We start from the raw sequence: 14,485 nt of genomic DNA on the forward strand, positions 1-14,485 counted from the left end.
GGCTTTGGCCAATTGCCGCTCATCAGTCCCCAGGGACGGGAGTAGGAGCCCTTGCGCCTGCGCTCGAGACGAGGGCCAATGGGGAGACGAAGATAACTTCGATTTGGGGTTTTACGGACTTCCCACCTGCCCTCGAGGTCGTCGACCAATGGGGGTCTGGCATTGCCTCTGAGAAACAATAAATAAAGGAGAGGGCCCTTAGATCCTCGCCACCTTGTGCGGGCACTACTCTGAGTGAGAGGGAAAAACAGCCTTCCAATACTCTCCTTCCCCTTTCGAATTGTCAAGTCTGGTAGACCACCGGGCTTCCCAATCTTAAACATTTCCCCACCCCCCCACCCCCGCCCGCCTTGTCTATTTGGCGGGGAACGCCAGCTACGAGAAAGCAAACCAGCCTGTAACTAGAGTGGTGGCGCTTTGCATCCTGGGATATGTAGTTCCCCCTCCCCGTTCCTGTCGCAAAAGTAGTGCGAGTTCTTCCGTCACTGACTGCGCCCTAGGAGGAGTAATGCGTGCTGGAGAACGTAGTCCCCCAGGTTCCCGTTTGTCCTATCCCGCCTCACTTTCGTGAAGAGAACTTTCCCATCTATTTCTGCCTGTTGAAGAAGGGACTCCTTACAGAGAGGTAGGAAGCTCAGTCTCTTTTTGGCTTAGTCCCTGGAAGTGGTATCAGAAAGAATACTTATGCCCTTAGCTCTCGGGAGAAAGAATAGAGAAACATATTTTTTTAAAGATTTTGTGGTCACGTGTTCCTAGCTGAGTGTGGGAGGAGTGGAAGGAAGTGTTGACTGGTGGCTCTTTTAAATTTTGAAAAAACTGTATCCTCATCACCCCGTCCTGAGGCTATGCTGGGTTGCTTGTCTCCTAGCCATCTCTTTCATACTATCTTTTGTGTCTAAAAATACTTAAAAAAAAAAATTATGGTAAAAACACATAGCATAAAAATTACCATCTTAGCTGTTTTTAAGTGTACCGCATAGTAGTGTTTAAACTATATGCATATTATTGTGCAGCTGATCTCTAGAACTTTTTTATCTTGCAAAACTGAAACTGTATGCCCATCAAACAACTCCCCATCTCCTCCTTCCAATCCTTGGCAACCACCCTTCTATTTTCTAAGAGTTTGACTACTTTACATACCTCATATAGGTGGAATCATGAAGAATTTGTCTTTTTGTGACTGGCTTATTTCACTAACGTCCTAGAAATACTTTTTGACACCTGCCCATTCCTTGGTTGGAGGCTAACTCTTTCAGCAAACATTTACTGAGTGGTGATTTCAAACAACTGTAGGATACCCAGGGACCCCACATACAGCAAGGGCAAGAGTTGCTTCAGTCCTGTTCATAGCTGTATCCCAGCACCTAGCACAGTGCCTGGCACATGGTAGACATGTGAGCAAATAAATGTTGAAAAATCAGGAAATGGAGAAATGGACTTAAAACATTATAATATTAGTGATAGAAGGCCCCCTAAACAGACCAAGGATGAGGAATAAGTCCCTTCTATACCTTGTTGCTGTATAAAATTGCTAAAACCTCTGTGGATAGCAGAATTTTGGCCAAATTTATCAAAACTGAAAATGCACAGACCCATTGACCCAGTGTCTAGGATTTATTCCACAGGTGAATATTGCAGATTTGTACAGAGATGAATATATAAAGATATTCACTGATGCATTGTTAATGGAGTCCCAAAAGATTGGACACAATAGGGAAGAGGATAAATAAGTGTATGGTACTGTCATACAATGGAATACTACAGAGTTTTTAAAAACCGTGAGGTAGTCTATAGGTACTGATATGGAATAATTCAAAGATTTATTGTTAAATTTAAAAGTTAAGTGCAGAAAAAAAAAACAAAACAAAAAAACTGATGGTATAATCAGTATGTTACCATTTGTGTAGGAGAAAATAACTGTATTTGTATTTACATATAAATAAATGCATAAAAAGATTTGAAAAGGTACATCCTTTCCCCAAACTGACACCAGTGGTTATCCCCAGGGAGGGGAGTGGAATGAGGAAGGGTAAAGGGAGCTTTTGCTTTTTGTTTTGTGTATTACTATATTATTTGAACTTTTTGCAAAGAGGACGTAGTCATGTTTTATTTGTATAATTTAAAATAAAAATTTTTTAAAAGGAGACAGATAATGACACCCATAGAGGTCAACTATCTAAGATCAATTCTGTAATTCTACAATTAATTCAGGTCTCAGACATAGATCTCCTAAAGTAAAGTCAGTTGAATGAAATAAAGCTGTGTTGCCTTTCCCCACTTCCGCCTGTCTTTATACTGAGGCTGCTCTGGGAGACCCTTCCGCCCACTGCCAGTGCCACCCTCCCACCCCCCATCCTCACCCCCAACTACACCAACACCACTGCTAGGATTTGATGCGCCTTGGGGACTTAGCCTAGTACCTGCAGGATTCGCACAATAAATAGCCTGGAGATCAGAGTCCTTCAACTGTGTGTTGTCAAGAATTCTAGGTGGCTTCTATCCCTGCTAGAAAAGAGAGAGACTCATAGAATGTTTACAAATTGGAAGGGTTAATGGAGATCACTTAGTGTACTTTTTTCACTTTACTGAAAGACGTAGTTGGAAATCATGCCCAGACAAACTAGTTTACTAGAGACCTTCACAAAGGACTCACTGCATCACCTGGTAACTCAGCAATTATGTGTTCTGAGGTTCAAACATATTTAGAAACAGGATATTTTTACCAGCTGTTAATTACTCACCTGGCCTCTTTCCTCAGCCTTCTTCCAATCCTTCACCCCCAATTAATTGTGCTTCCCATGCTCTGGAAGAACTATACAAACTCTTTTAATTGTTTCCCAAAATAGCCTGGAGAGGGAAATGTAAGTGCTAGGAAACAAAAGCCTTATTGAATTGGCTTGGGGTGGAGGCAAAAATACCTAGAAGACAAAGGACTTTGAGACTTTGAGATCTGTGCAAACTGTGTTATAAAATGTTTGGTGCTTGAATGAAGAAGAGATACAAGGCCTTTTTATTCAGTGTTCTTGTTTTTCAGTCCCATTTATCAGAGAGTCAGTAACTTCAATTTACAGTAGTTTTGTTTTGTTTTGTTGTGTTTTGGCTGCGTTGCATAGCATGCGGGATCTTAGTTCCCCGATCGAACCCATTCCCCCTGCAGTGGAAGCATGGAATCCTAACCACTGGACCACCAGGGAATTCCCAATTTACAGTAGTTTTGACTGTCTTATCCAAAGCAACTCACTGACAGCCTAAATCTAAATTCTGATCTCCTTCCATACCATCAGCAATGCCTAAGCTCCAAACCTTCTGGCTCCCTGGGCACCCAGGCTTTGGTATGACTTTGGTGGCTCTACCCTGATGGGAGGATGACCAGGGAGGCACATTGCAAAAAGCCCATTGAGGAATTCAGAAACCCAGGCCCAGAACCAGGCTGTGCCCCTAACTTTCTGTGTAACCTTGGGAAAGTCGTTTCCCCTCCCTGCACTTCTTTTTCCCTCTTTACTATTCTGAGGATATTGGATTTGGCTCCCAAAGTGTGTTCTGTGGACTCCTAGGAAGCCAAAGACTTACTGTGTGGTCCTGGAATTCTTATGTGCACATAGGTTTATTAATCAACTAATATACTCTAAAAGTAAAACTTTATATGCTTTATCTTACCCACACCTCAAGACCCTGTTGGGTAGGGACCCCATTTTACAGATCATAAAACTGAAGCTTAGAGAGGAGCAGCTTCGTCAGTTGAAGGACACCTGCAGTGGGGTCTGTGCGTTTTGGAAGATTGAAATCATGGCAGGTCCAGAAACTGATGCCCAGTACCAAAGTACCAAACTGATGCCCAGTGATGCTCCTTTTTTCACTGGTATCAAAAAATATTTCAACTCTTACACTCTCACAGGGAGAATGAATTGTGTACTGGCCACATACGGAGGTATTGCTTTGATAGTTTTATACTTTAAGTTAAGGTCTAAAAAAACTCCAGCTGTGAAAGCAACATAAATGGATTCTCAGCTGTACCTCATCTGTTAAGTTCCCATGCCTGAAGAAGCTAATGTCAGCTCATCATGTGATACTCAATTTGTACAATAAATTATGAACCTGGAAAAAAAAACAAAAACTGAAGCTTAGAGAGGTGAATCACTTGCCCAAGGTCACATACCTAGTCAATGGCAAAGCAAGCCTTGCAACCCAAGCTCTCTGACTTCAGGGCTTACATTCCCAGCCACCATCCTCTAAGACTTTGTTTGGAAACCCCCGTGCCTAGGTGATCTCCCAGCTGTCCTGTTCAGTGGTCCAGTAGTGATCAGATATTTTCCAAGCCAAAAAATGTGATGCATCGTCTGATAGGGTGTTATAAATGAGTGAGACAGATTCTGAAAATACTGCCGTGAGTTTAGTGTTTTCCAGTTGAGTTTACATTTGAATTTTTAGATTCTCTCTCCTTTTTTTTTTTAAATTTTACTTATTTTTGGCTGCGTTGGGTCCTCGTTGCTGCGTGCGGGCTCGCTCTAGTTGCGGCGAGGGGGGCTACTCTTCGTTGTGGTGCGCAGGCTTCTCATTGCGGTGGCTTCTCTTGTTGCCGAACACAGGCTGTAGGTGCGTGGGCTTCAGTAGTTGTGGCATGTGGGCTTAGTAATTGTGGCTCACGGGCTCTAGAGCACAGGCTTAGTAGTTGTGGTGCATGGGCTTAGTTGCTCCACGGCATGTGGGATCTTTCCGGACCAGAGATCGAACCTGTGTCCCCTGCATTGGCAGGTGGATTCTTACCCACCGTGCCACCAGGGAAGTCCCTAGATTCTCTCTTTAATAGGGGATTTTGTCCCAAGACTGTGTAGGAAACTCCTGACTTTTTTTTTAAGATTATTTATCCCTCTGTCTCTTTTCATGAGAGAGCAGGGAAGAAGCTAAGAGGAAAAAGGAAAAGCCACAAAGCATCTCCTCTGGTTCATGGTTAATTTAACACTGAGTGGATGCTTGCAAACAAGTTAGAGCAGGTCTGAGAATCCTACCTGGGCTTTAGACAGATTCGTGGACCTTAGGATTATTGATGGAATTCTTCTGAGCTGGACAGAGTCTGTATGACTCTGCTGTAACTTTCTGTGTCCTCCCTGATTACAGACCTGATATTTGAGATGATTGCCTGAAACCTGGACCATTAGTCTGAACTCATCATCCTCCGCCCATCTGGGCCCCTGCCTTGGCAGATAGTTCTCGTTTAGTACTACAGACTTCTCTGGGCACTGTCTCAGCCCCTCAGCCCCCAACTTACACTTAACATCGTTTACCTAGCACCCGTCTCTACTGTCATCTTAGAGAGGTAAACTTACAAGATATCCTGAACTGAAGGTGGGAGGGGGCAATAAGTTGAGCATTGTCTTCCAAATTCCTCTTTTTTTAGGGTGGAGGGCCGCACCTCCCGGCTTGCAGGATCTTAGTTCCCCAACCAGGGATTGAACCAGGGCCTCAGCAGTGAAAACCCAGAATCCTAACCACTAGACCAACCAGCGAACTCCCCTTCCAAATTCCTCTTGACCATTCCATACTTCCTTCTGTAGGTTATTAAGTCCATCAGACATTTAATCTCTTCCAAATACAGTATAGAGTCTTGGAAGTCTGAAAAAAAGAGGTCTCTGTCTTTCAGATGTTTACAGTCACTCTTTGGAGGAGCAAAAGACAGACCAGGTAATCATTAGTGAACAATTCAAGCCTGTATGTTACCTATGGAATGAATAGGTCAATAATCTAAATGCTGGAAGCTGATCCAGGAGAAATACTTTTGCTGGAATTCTTCCAGGATATGTAGCTTAAAACAGTGCCCCCTCCCTGAACCCCAAAAGGGAAGCTTACCAGCCACCCACACTGGCCTGAAAAGGACTTTTCATGACCAAGAATCCCTGAATTCAAATATATTGGGGGCCTCTGAACAGCTTTCAATACTTCAAAAAGCATAAGAAAATCAAATATTTGTCCTTCCCCACACTACCCCCCCCCAGAAGCTACAGCAGCTATCATTAATTAGCTCATCATATTTGGTAGGCAAAAATCTTCCAAAATTCAGAATCCGTAGGGAAAATAATGGGCAAACATCTTTGGAATAAAATATTGGGGAATCTCTACGGAGGCCCATTTCAACCCCCAAAAATCTGAGCCTAATTAGCCTTATTCACTGACCTGAGGATGAGGATAGGCCCATATTTGTCATTGTAGCCCTGTGGTTTTAGAGTAGTCACAGATTGTGAAAGAAAGGACAAACTCCAGGTTCAAGTAAAAAAGAAAGCATTTTGAATAATGTCATTCAAGCTGCTATAACAAAATACTATAGACCCAGTGGCTTATAAAAACAGAAATTTATTCCTCACAGTTCTGGAGGCTGGGAAGCCCAAGATAAAGGCACCAGCAGATTCAGTGTCTGGGGAGAGCCCACTTCCTTGTTCATAGATGTACATCTTGCTGTAACCTCACATGGTAGAAGAGGTAAGGGAGTTCTCTGGCGTCCCTTTTATAAAAGCATTAATCTCATTCATGAGGGTTCCACCCTGATGACCTAATCACCGCCCAAAGGCCTTACCTCCCAATACATCACACACACCCCTCCACCACCAGGGCAGAACCCTCATTTCTTCAACAGATAGTCATTGATTAAACAACAGCTGTGTCCTGGAACATAGCTCAGAGCAGAATAGGCACTTCAGGTGTCTGTGCAGGTTGATGTAGCTCATTATCATCTGCTCAGACTAGCAGAGAAGCCAACTGTCAAAGAGTCACAAATGTGATAAATGTTAACAAATGGGGAACATAGGGAGTTTTGGGGAGCCTGCAGCCCAGTCCGGGGATTCAAGGACTCTCTAAGGATGTGAAAGGGAGTAGGAGTTCTCTAAACAGAGTGGCAAATAGGGAGTACATTCCAGCAAAGAGCTAAGCCTCACAGAGATGATACTGGCATCTCTGAAGAATTAAAAGACCAGGAAGGTTGGAGCCTACAGAGGCAGCCAGAGGACGATTTAAGCCTCTGTGCTCAGCCCTTTATCCTAAGGGCTCTGGGAGCCTTTGAAGGGTTGGATGGAACAGCTGACATGCTAATATTTGCACTGTTTGAAGGTCACACTGGCTGGGGCATGAAGAAAGGACTGGTGTCTAGCCAGAGAAGTTGCTGGGAGACTAGCCAGGAGGCTACCTCAGGAGTCCAAGGGAATGGAGCGAAGTGGGGTCACGAGAGATGAGGGAGGTCAAAGTGTCGGGCTTTGGCAACTGATGGAGTGTGAAAGGTGAGGGAGAAAAAGTGAAGGATTGTCTGCCCTCGGGTACCTCCTTCCCCCCACCTCAACTCCGCCGCTTGATGCAGGGAGACTGGAGGAGCAGGTGTGGAGGCAGACAGTGAGTTCAACTTGAAGGTGCAAGTGTTTCACACAATCACGCTGTGGGCTAAAGCTCTGGGCCGCTGAGAGCCAGAACTGCTGATGGAAGCACTGACAAGCCGGCTTGGTTGCCCTGGGGGAGCCTTCAGAGAGCAGAGGCCCGGGGGACCCCCAGAAGAGCTGTGCTCAGGCTCCTGGTTGAGGAGGGAAGAGTCTCCAGCATGCTGGGAAACAGCCCAACCCAGGAGGCCTGAGGACTGCTGGAGGCTGAGTGAAGTCACAGAAGCCAGAGGACTGAGGGACTCAATGTTTTTGAGCAGTCAAGCAGGGAGGAGGGTGACAAGGCCTTGGGCTGGGTGACCTCGGAGAGAGCCTTTTCTGTGGCTAAGAGGGGGCTTAAGCCAGATGGGATCCGGCTGCAGAGGAAAGCTGTAGCTGGAGGGCAAAGGAGGGTTTGTTGTTTTTAAGATAGAGGGATTGGGGCACATTTAAATGCTAATAAAGTTCTTTTGGAAAGAAGTTATCTCTCCTCCCTGTGATCTCTCCTCCCTGGAGTGCAGTTTTAGACAGCTGGAGGGCCAAGGTCTTCTTCTTTGTTTTTGAAATACTTGGGCTTTGATCTTCTTCAGTCCTCCTTCTCCTGAGGGTTCTTCTCCAAGGCAGAAGGTATCCAGCAACGACGCCCACTTAGAGCTGCCTGGGAAGTGACTCTTCCTCTGGCTGTCGACTTCTGGAAGAAGAAAGGGCTGCAGCCATCCCACCCCCACCCAGGCCGCCCCAGAGTCCACCCTCCCCCTGGGGCATCACGTCCTCACTGGCTGCTTCAGGGCCTCCACAGACCTCTCCCCACCCACGAAGTTGGAGCCAGGTCAATGTCCCCTTCATGGACAAGGGCTCAGAGGTCATTCTGCAGCAGCTCCCAGGGGAAAGGGACCATGTCCTTGTACTGCCTCTGGTACTGAGGGCAAACCTGGGCGCTGCAGGCAGAAGCAGCTGAGGATGTCCAGACAGCCCACGTCTACTCCGGGAAACTGGGAACTGGGATTCCTGGAGCCCGTTTTCAACCTTGCCTCTTAATCAGCAAAAGCTTGCCCGTAGATATGGGCCTATCCACTCTCCCAGGATAACGATTCTTTCCCACACCCTGTGCCTGGGCTCTAGGACCCCCACCTCCATCCCATCTTCCAATTGCAACAGGTGCCTCTCCCTCATCCATTTCTTCTTTCAACAAATATTTCAGTGTTTACTGTGTTCTGTCGTGGTCCGAACGTGGGTTGGAAAAGAATTTCCAGACACAAAGCAGAATGTAAAGAGGTTAGAATTTATTAGAGGGAATGGTCACTGCCAGAACAGCAGGCCAACTTCCTAGTAGTCTGAGAGAGCCAACCCCGAACATGTGCTATTAGTCAGTTTTTATAGCCCTAAAACAAAGAAATGGTCCGAGGTGAAATGTTTGTTTTCTGATTGGTCGAGGCACATATACCTTCCTTCTTTAGAGTGGGAGTGGGACAGGACAGATGCCTTTCCTTATTTGGGACGAGAGAGGAACAGGTCTCGTAGCCCAGGGGGGCTCAGGAATTTCGTACCCATCGCAACATGGCGATAAGAGTCCGGTAGGGTATGTAACGCTGAAACTTTTTCAGGCAGGGTTGTCCGTTGTCCTTGGAGCACCACACGTTCCAGGCACTATTACAGGTGCTGGGATCCTAGTAGTGAACCAACAGCCTGCCCTACCCTACGTCTTAGTGTCAGCTATCTCTGCCCTACCTCTCCCCAAGAAGGCCCGCCAATCTTGGGAGATCATATCCACGCTCTCGTGCCTCTACCAGTGGCTGCTAGATCTCCTCGGGCTTACCTGCACAGTTGCCAGTCAGGGAGGGAGTTGAGGGTGTGGCTCAGCTACAGGTATGTGGTACGGCCTGGATACATTCAGGCACCCCAAGGACGGGGCTGTCGGGAGGCTGGAGGCAGAGAGTATGGAAGGGGTTATGGGGTTGAAAGCCTCAGATATTCCCTCCCACCATCCCATTTTCCATGCCAGTCCCCCAATACTTGGTGAACCTCATAGAGATGCTATTTGGGGATCCCACAAGCTCGTCCCATGCTCTACAGCCCTGAGCCCCTTCTGTAATTCTGCTCATCCCCTTCCCATGCAGACTAAGTCCTTCTCTCTCTCTAGAATCCTCTTCTGTAAAACAGAAGAGTTGGCCTAGATGATCTCAAAGCCCTTTCTGTCTGGAAGTGTTCTGACTTCCGCAGCAGCCCCTGGTCCACCCTGTACTCCAAATGGGAGTCGTAAGGGAGAGTTATCTGGAGAAGGCAGGCTAGAGAGAGGAGGGCAGCCAGGCCACTCTGCACGTCTTCCTCTCTCACCATCACCACATGATAGTCCCAGGAAGTAAGGATTCCAAGGACACACCTGTCCTGGTCAGGGGACCCTGGGGAAGTGCTGCCTGTCCCCCCATTCCCACCATCCTGAGCACCCCACATTCTGATCTCTTTCAGGCTCAGACCATGCTGTCCACAGTCCAAGGCTGCCCTAGGTAAGCTTTTTTTAAAAAATATTTATCTATTTATTTGGTTGCACCAGGTCTTACTTGCAGCAGGCAGGCTCCTTAGTTGTGGCATGCGAACTCTTAGTTGCAGCATGCATGTGGGATCTAGTTCCCTGACCAGGGATCGAACCCAGGTCCCCTGCATTGAGAGCGTGGAGTTTTATCCACTGCACCACCAGGGAAGTCCCCAACAAATTGTTTTGTTTTGTTTTTTAAAGAATCAAATTTATTTATTTATGTATTATTTTTGATTGCGTTGGTCTTTGTTTGTACACACGGGCTTTCTGTAGTTGTGGCGAGCAGGGACTACTCTTTGTTGCGGTGCACAGGCTTCTTATTGTGGTGGCTTCTCTTGTTGCAGAGCACGGGCTCTAGGCGCGCAGGCTTCAGTAGTCGTGGCTCACAGGCTGTAGAGCGCAGGCTCAGTAGTTGTGGCACACGGGCTTAGTTGCAAGGATTGAACTCGTGTCCCCTGAATTGGCAGGCGGATTCTTAACCACTGTGCCACCAGGGAGGTCCCCCCAACAAATAGTTTTTAAGTGCCTGCTATGTGCCAGGTGTTGGGAATATAGCAGCAAAAAAGCAAAGTTCCTGCAGTCATTGATCTTGCATTTAAACAGGGGGTTGTGACAAACAATAATACTAAGGAAATAATGTTAAGCAGTCTAAGTGCTATGAAAAGAAATGGAGCAGAATAAGGTGCTGGAGTGACAGAGGTGGGAAGGCTGGGGAGGTGGGCAGCTCTTTTTGTTTGGGGAGACCTCTCTGATAAAGGATCTGATAAAGCAGAGACCCGAAAGAAGTGAGGGAGGAAACCACACAGACATCTGGTGGCAGAGGGTTCCAGGCAGGAGACCACAAAGTACAAAGTCCCTGAGGCTGAAGGTTGGTGAGTCTGTAGCTGAGGCTGAGCAGTGGGAGAGGAGGAGTAGCAGAAAAAGAGGTCAGAGAGGAGCCAGAATTGTGGGGCCCTGCCAGCCATGCTAGGTGAGGACTTTGGCTTTCATCCTAGTAAGAAGAGAAGCCATAGAAGATTTTGAGCTGAGGATGTGAGCTGACCTTAGTTTTAAAAGGTTACTGCAAGAAGAAGAGTACAGGAGAGCAAAGGGGTGGGGCGCAGCAGGAATCTTCAAATTAGAAGGATGTAATAGTCCAGGCAAGAGATGATGGTGGATTGGACTAGTTGCAAAGGTGGAGAGAAGCATTACCTCTAATAATTATCTCCAGACTACAGGGCACAGCACTCACCATCTCCCATCCCACCTCACCAACCAGTTACTGGGGTGGCCACGTTGACCCTGGTATCTTCAGAAGAGGTTGCTCGTGTCAGCAGCGTAAGGCCCCTGGTAGCCATGTGCCCCTCAGCAGGGTGAGTAGAGGTTGCAGATGTTGAGGGCAATGCCCTGAATCATACCATAAGCTTCCAGGACCTGCAGAGAGGAATCAGTCCAAGGACTTTCCAGGGTTGAGGGTAAAAACACAATTTGCTACTCTTTCAGGCACAGGGTCTGTTGACTGGGACACCTAACATGGTGAAAACGGCCAGCAAAGCATGAGGGACTGAGCCTGTGCCCTCTGGCCTCTTGAGTTGGGAGGCAGTCTTGGAGCTGACCCGGGGGGACACATCCGTGCCATAGCACAGGGAGCTGAGGGCACTGCTGCTACCCTCCTCGTGGGAGAGAGCTACCAATTGTAAACCAGTGCCACCAAGTCAGTGGGCTGGATTATGCTCTAGAGGCCAGGATTCACAGTTTTTTTTTTTTTAAGTTTTTTCTAAGTTTTTTTTTTTAAGTTTTGACCCCGTTTAGATAGGGCCGAAGGCTCTGTGGTCCTCTTTTCTCACCCATGCCTACTCCTAGTGGTATTCCACTATCTCCACGTGGGCATGCACGGCAGGAACTTTGCAAGGCTGCATGGCAGGCAAACCCTTGGCAGAAATCTGGAGTTAGATTGCCCAGTAACCTAATTTGAAAATCAAAATTTGGTGAGCCATGATTGCTCCCTGTGTACAATAACCCTTTGTCAAGGGTCAAAGGAAAATGTGAGGCATTTGCCATTTTGGGTTCTGGCAATGGCTAATCAGAACCTTGAGGGCCCAGCACCAGCCCCGGGAGCAGAGGCAGAAACACTGCTCTGGGAAGGTCATCCCCTCAGAGTTGTCATTCCCCTTGAGACCACCTGCTGTTTATTTGGTTTAAAAAAATCATAGAGTGCTGAAGTTTGCACTCAGATTTGCATCATTTGCATTCAGATATGCACACCCTCTTGGGAGGAAGAGACAGGAGTGGTGTGACAGCAAATACTGGGGGGAGGAACTGTGGACAGTCCTATCTCCTGTGTCAGAGAAAATGTTATCTCTGATGTGGATCAGGGCCTATCTGCTAAGTGTTTTGCCAAGGCCTTTGTAGGTTTCTTCTGGATTAGGGCAGGGTAGGGGGCAGAGTTGGAGGCCCTATGGGGAGACCACACAGCCCAGGGGAGAAACCCTGTCCTTGGACACAAAAAACCTGAATTCTAGTCCACAGTCTGCCCCTTACTGTTTGGAAGGCGTTGGGGTAGTTTGTTGTCCTGTAAAATAAGGAGGAAATATTGCCTGAATTTTTAAATGAGGACAGCATATTGTATTTGCAATTTAAAAGCAATGAGAAACAAGAAAAAAAAGTTTTACATTTTTTTATGTATTTACATTTTTTTCTAGTTTTATTGAGATATAATTGACACAACATTGTATTAGTTTAAGGTATACACCATAATGATTTGACATATGTATATATTGCAAAATGATTACCACAATAAGTTTAGTTAATATCCATTACCTCACATAGTTACAGTTTTTCTTCTTGTGATGAGAATTTTTAAGATCTACTCTCCTAGCAACTTTCAAATATACAGAACACTATTATTAATTATAGTCACCATGTTGTACATTACATCCCCAGGACTTATTTATCTTTTTATTAATATATATAAATTTATTTATTTTATTTATTTTATTTTTGGCTGTCTTGGGTCTTCGTTGCTGCGCACAGGCTTTCTCTAGTTACTGCGAGCAGGGGCTACTCTTCCGTGCAGTGTGTGTGCTCCTCATTGCGTTAGCTTCTCTTGTTGCGGAGCACAGGCTCTAGGCGTGCAGGCTTCAGTAGTTGTGGCACGAGGGCTCAGTAGTTGTGGCTCGCGTGCTCTAGAGTGCAGGCTCAGTAGTTGTGTTGCACAGGCTTAGTTGCTCCGTGGCATGTGGGATCTTCCCGGACCAGGGCTCGAACCCATGTCCCCTGCAATGGCATGCGGATTCTTAACCACTGCGCCACCAGGGACGTGCCCTTATTTATCTTATAACTGGAAGTTTGTACCTTTCGACCATCTTCAGAAATTTCCCCAACCTCTAGAAATAAGAATTTTTAAATCCCCATGTGAGTCCCACTAATCTGCCTGCCTCACAGGGTTGCTGTAAACTGATTGGGGGGTATGCTCTGTGTGTGTATGTGTGTGTAAGAACAGCTCTGTGCACTGGGGTTCTGAGCTCTTTTCCTTTGCTCTCCCACCAGCTGAGGAGGAGAGAGGTGCCCTCTTTCCAACCCTCACCGAGGAGAGGGGTGACTCACCCCATTGAAGCAGTTGTCCTCTGTGGTATAAAAGCAGAGCAGTAGTAGGTGTTGAGGGAAGTCCAGAGGCTGTGGACTGAGACCTGGAATCAGGCAGTGAGGGTGTGGCCACGTGGGCTCACCTCCACTCCCAGGGCAGTTACTCCATTTCCTGCCATATTAATTACCTCTGATCAATCTAAACTGGCCTGCCTGGTGGCATCATCTGCCTCTGGCCTAAGGATGACAGAGAGCCAGCTGCCTCAAAAGTACACATGCCAAGGACTAGAAGGAAACAGGATTTACTCATTGCCAGTGAGGCCATGGTAGTAACCATACTCTATCAGAGGATCATCACCCAGCTGGTAGTTTCTCATTTCCTTTCCCATTCCAAAGCCATGATACCAGAAGACACAAATAAGTGCTGAGAAGCCCCTCCTGATGGTAACAGTGTTAATGGCTAAGCTTGAGTGCTAGGCCCTGCTCTGAGCCCTGTATATTCATTGTCCCCTAATCCTGTGAAGCAGGTACTATTGTGTGCATCCCCTATTTTTTTGGGGGGGGGGTCGCACCGCATGGCTTGAGAGGATTTTAGTTCCCCGACCAGGGATTGAACCCGCGCCCTTGGCAGTGAAAGGGCAGAGTCCTAACCACTGGACCACCAGGGAATTCATTTCCTTTTCTTTCTTTTTTTTTGTGCATTCCCATTTTACAGATGAGCAAACTGAGACACAGAGAGGCTAAAGAGCTTGCTCAAGGCCACACAGCCAATCAGTGGCAGAGCCAGGGTTCAAACCCAGGTTAGTACCATTTCCAGGTCTACACTCTTACTGTCTTGGCTATACTGCCTCGTGCAGGATTAACACAGAACCATACTCAGCATCTCAGAGCAGCTGATGTCTCAGATTAGCCTTATGTACAGATGGGGAGACAGGCCAGAGGGGATAGAGATCAAGGTCAGAGGTTGATCTCTGGTTCCAGATATATCCCGAATCTT

At 46.7% G+C, this 14,485-nt stretch overlaps 1 protein-coding gene and 1 long non-coding RNA gene across 2 annotated transcripts; both read left to right on the forward strand.

Annotated features, from left to right (window-relative positions):
• Nucleotides 1-453: 453 nt before the first annotated feature.
• On the forward strand, nucleotides 454-14,239 carry LOC118885620. Its single transcript, XR_005017520.1, has 3 exons — nucleotides 454-625; nucleotides 9,858-9,895; nucleotides 14,204-14,239. It is a non-coding gene; the product is annotated as an uncharacterized LOC118885620 (long non-coding RNA).
• LOC118885619 (ATP synthase membrane subunit DAPIT, mitochondrial-like) lies at nucleotides 3,726-4,094 on the forward strand. Its single transcript, XM_036834428.1, has one exon. The coding sequence runs from the start codon at nucleotides 3,787-3,789 to the stop codon at nucleotides 3,994-3,996; it is 210 nt and encodes a 69-aa protein (XP_036690323.1). The 5' UTR covers nucleotides 3,726-3,786; the 3' UTR covers nucleotides 3,997-4,094.
• Nucleotides 14,240-14,485: the final 246 nt, after the last annotated feature.

The sequence above is a fragment of the Balaenoptera musculus genome, chromosome 19, assembly GCF_009873245.2.
Source record: "Balaenoptera musculus isolate JJ_BM4_2016_0621 chromosome 19, mBalMus1.pri.v3, whole genome shotgun sequence".
In the NCBI taxonomy this organism is placed as follows: Eukaryota; Metazoa; Chordata; class Mammalia; order Artiodactyla; family Balaenopteridae; genus Balaenoptera; species Balaenoptera musculus.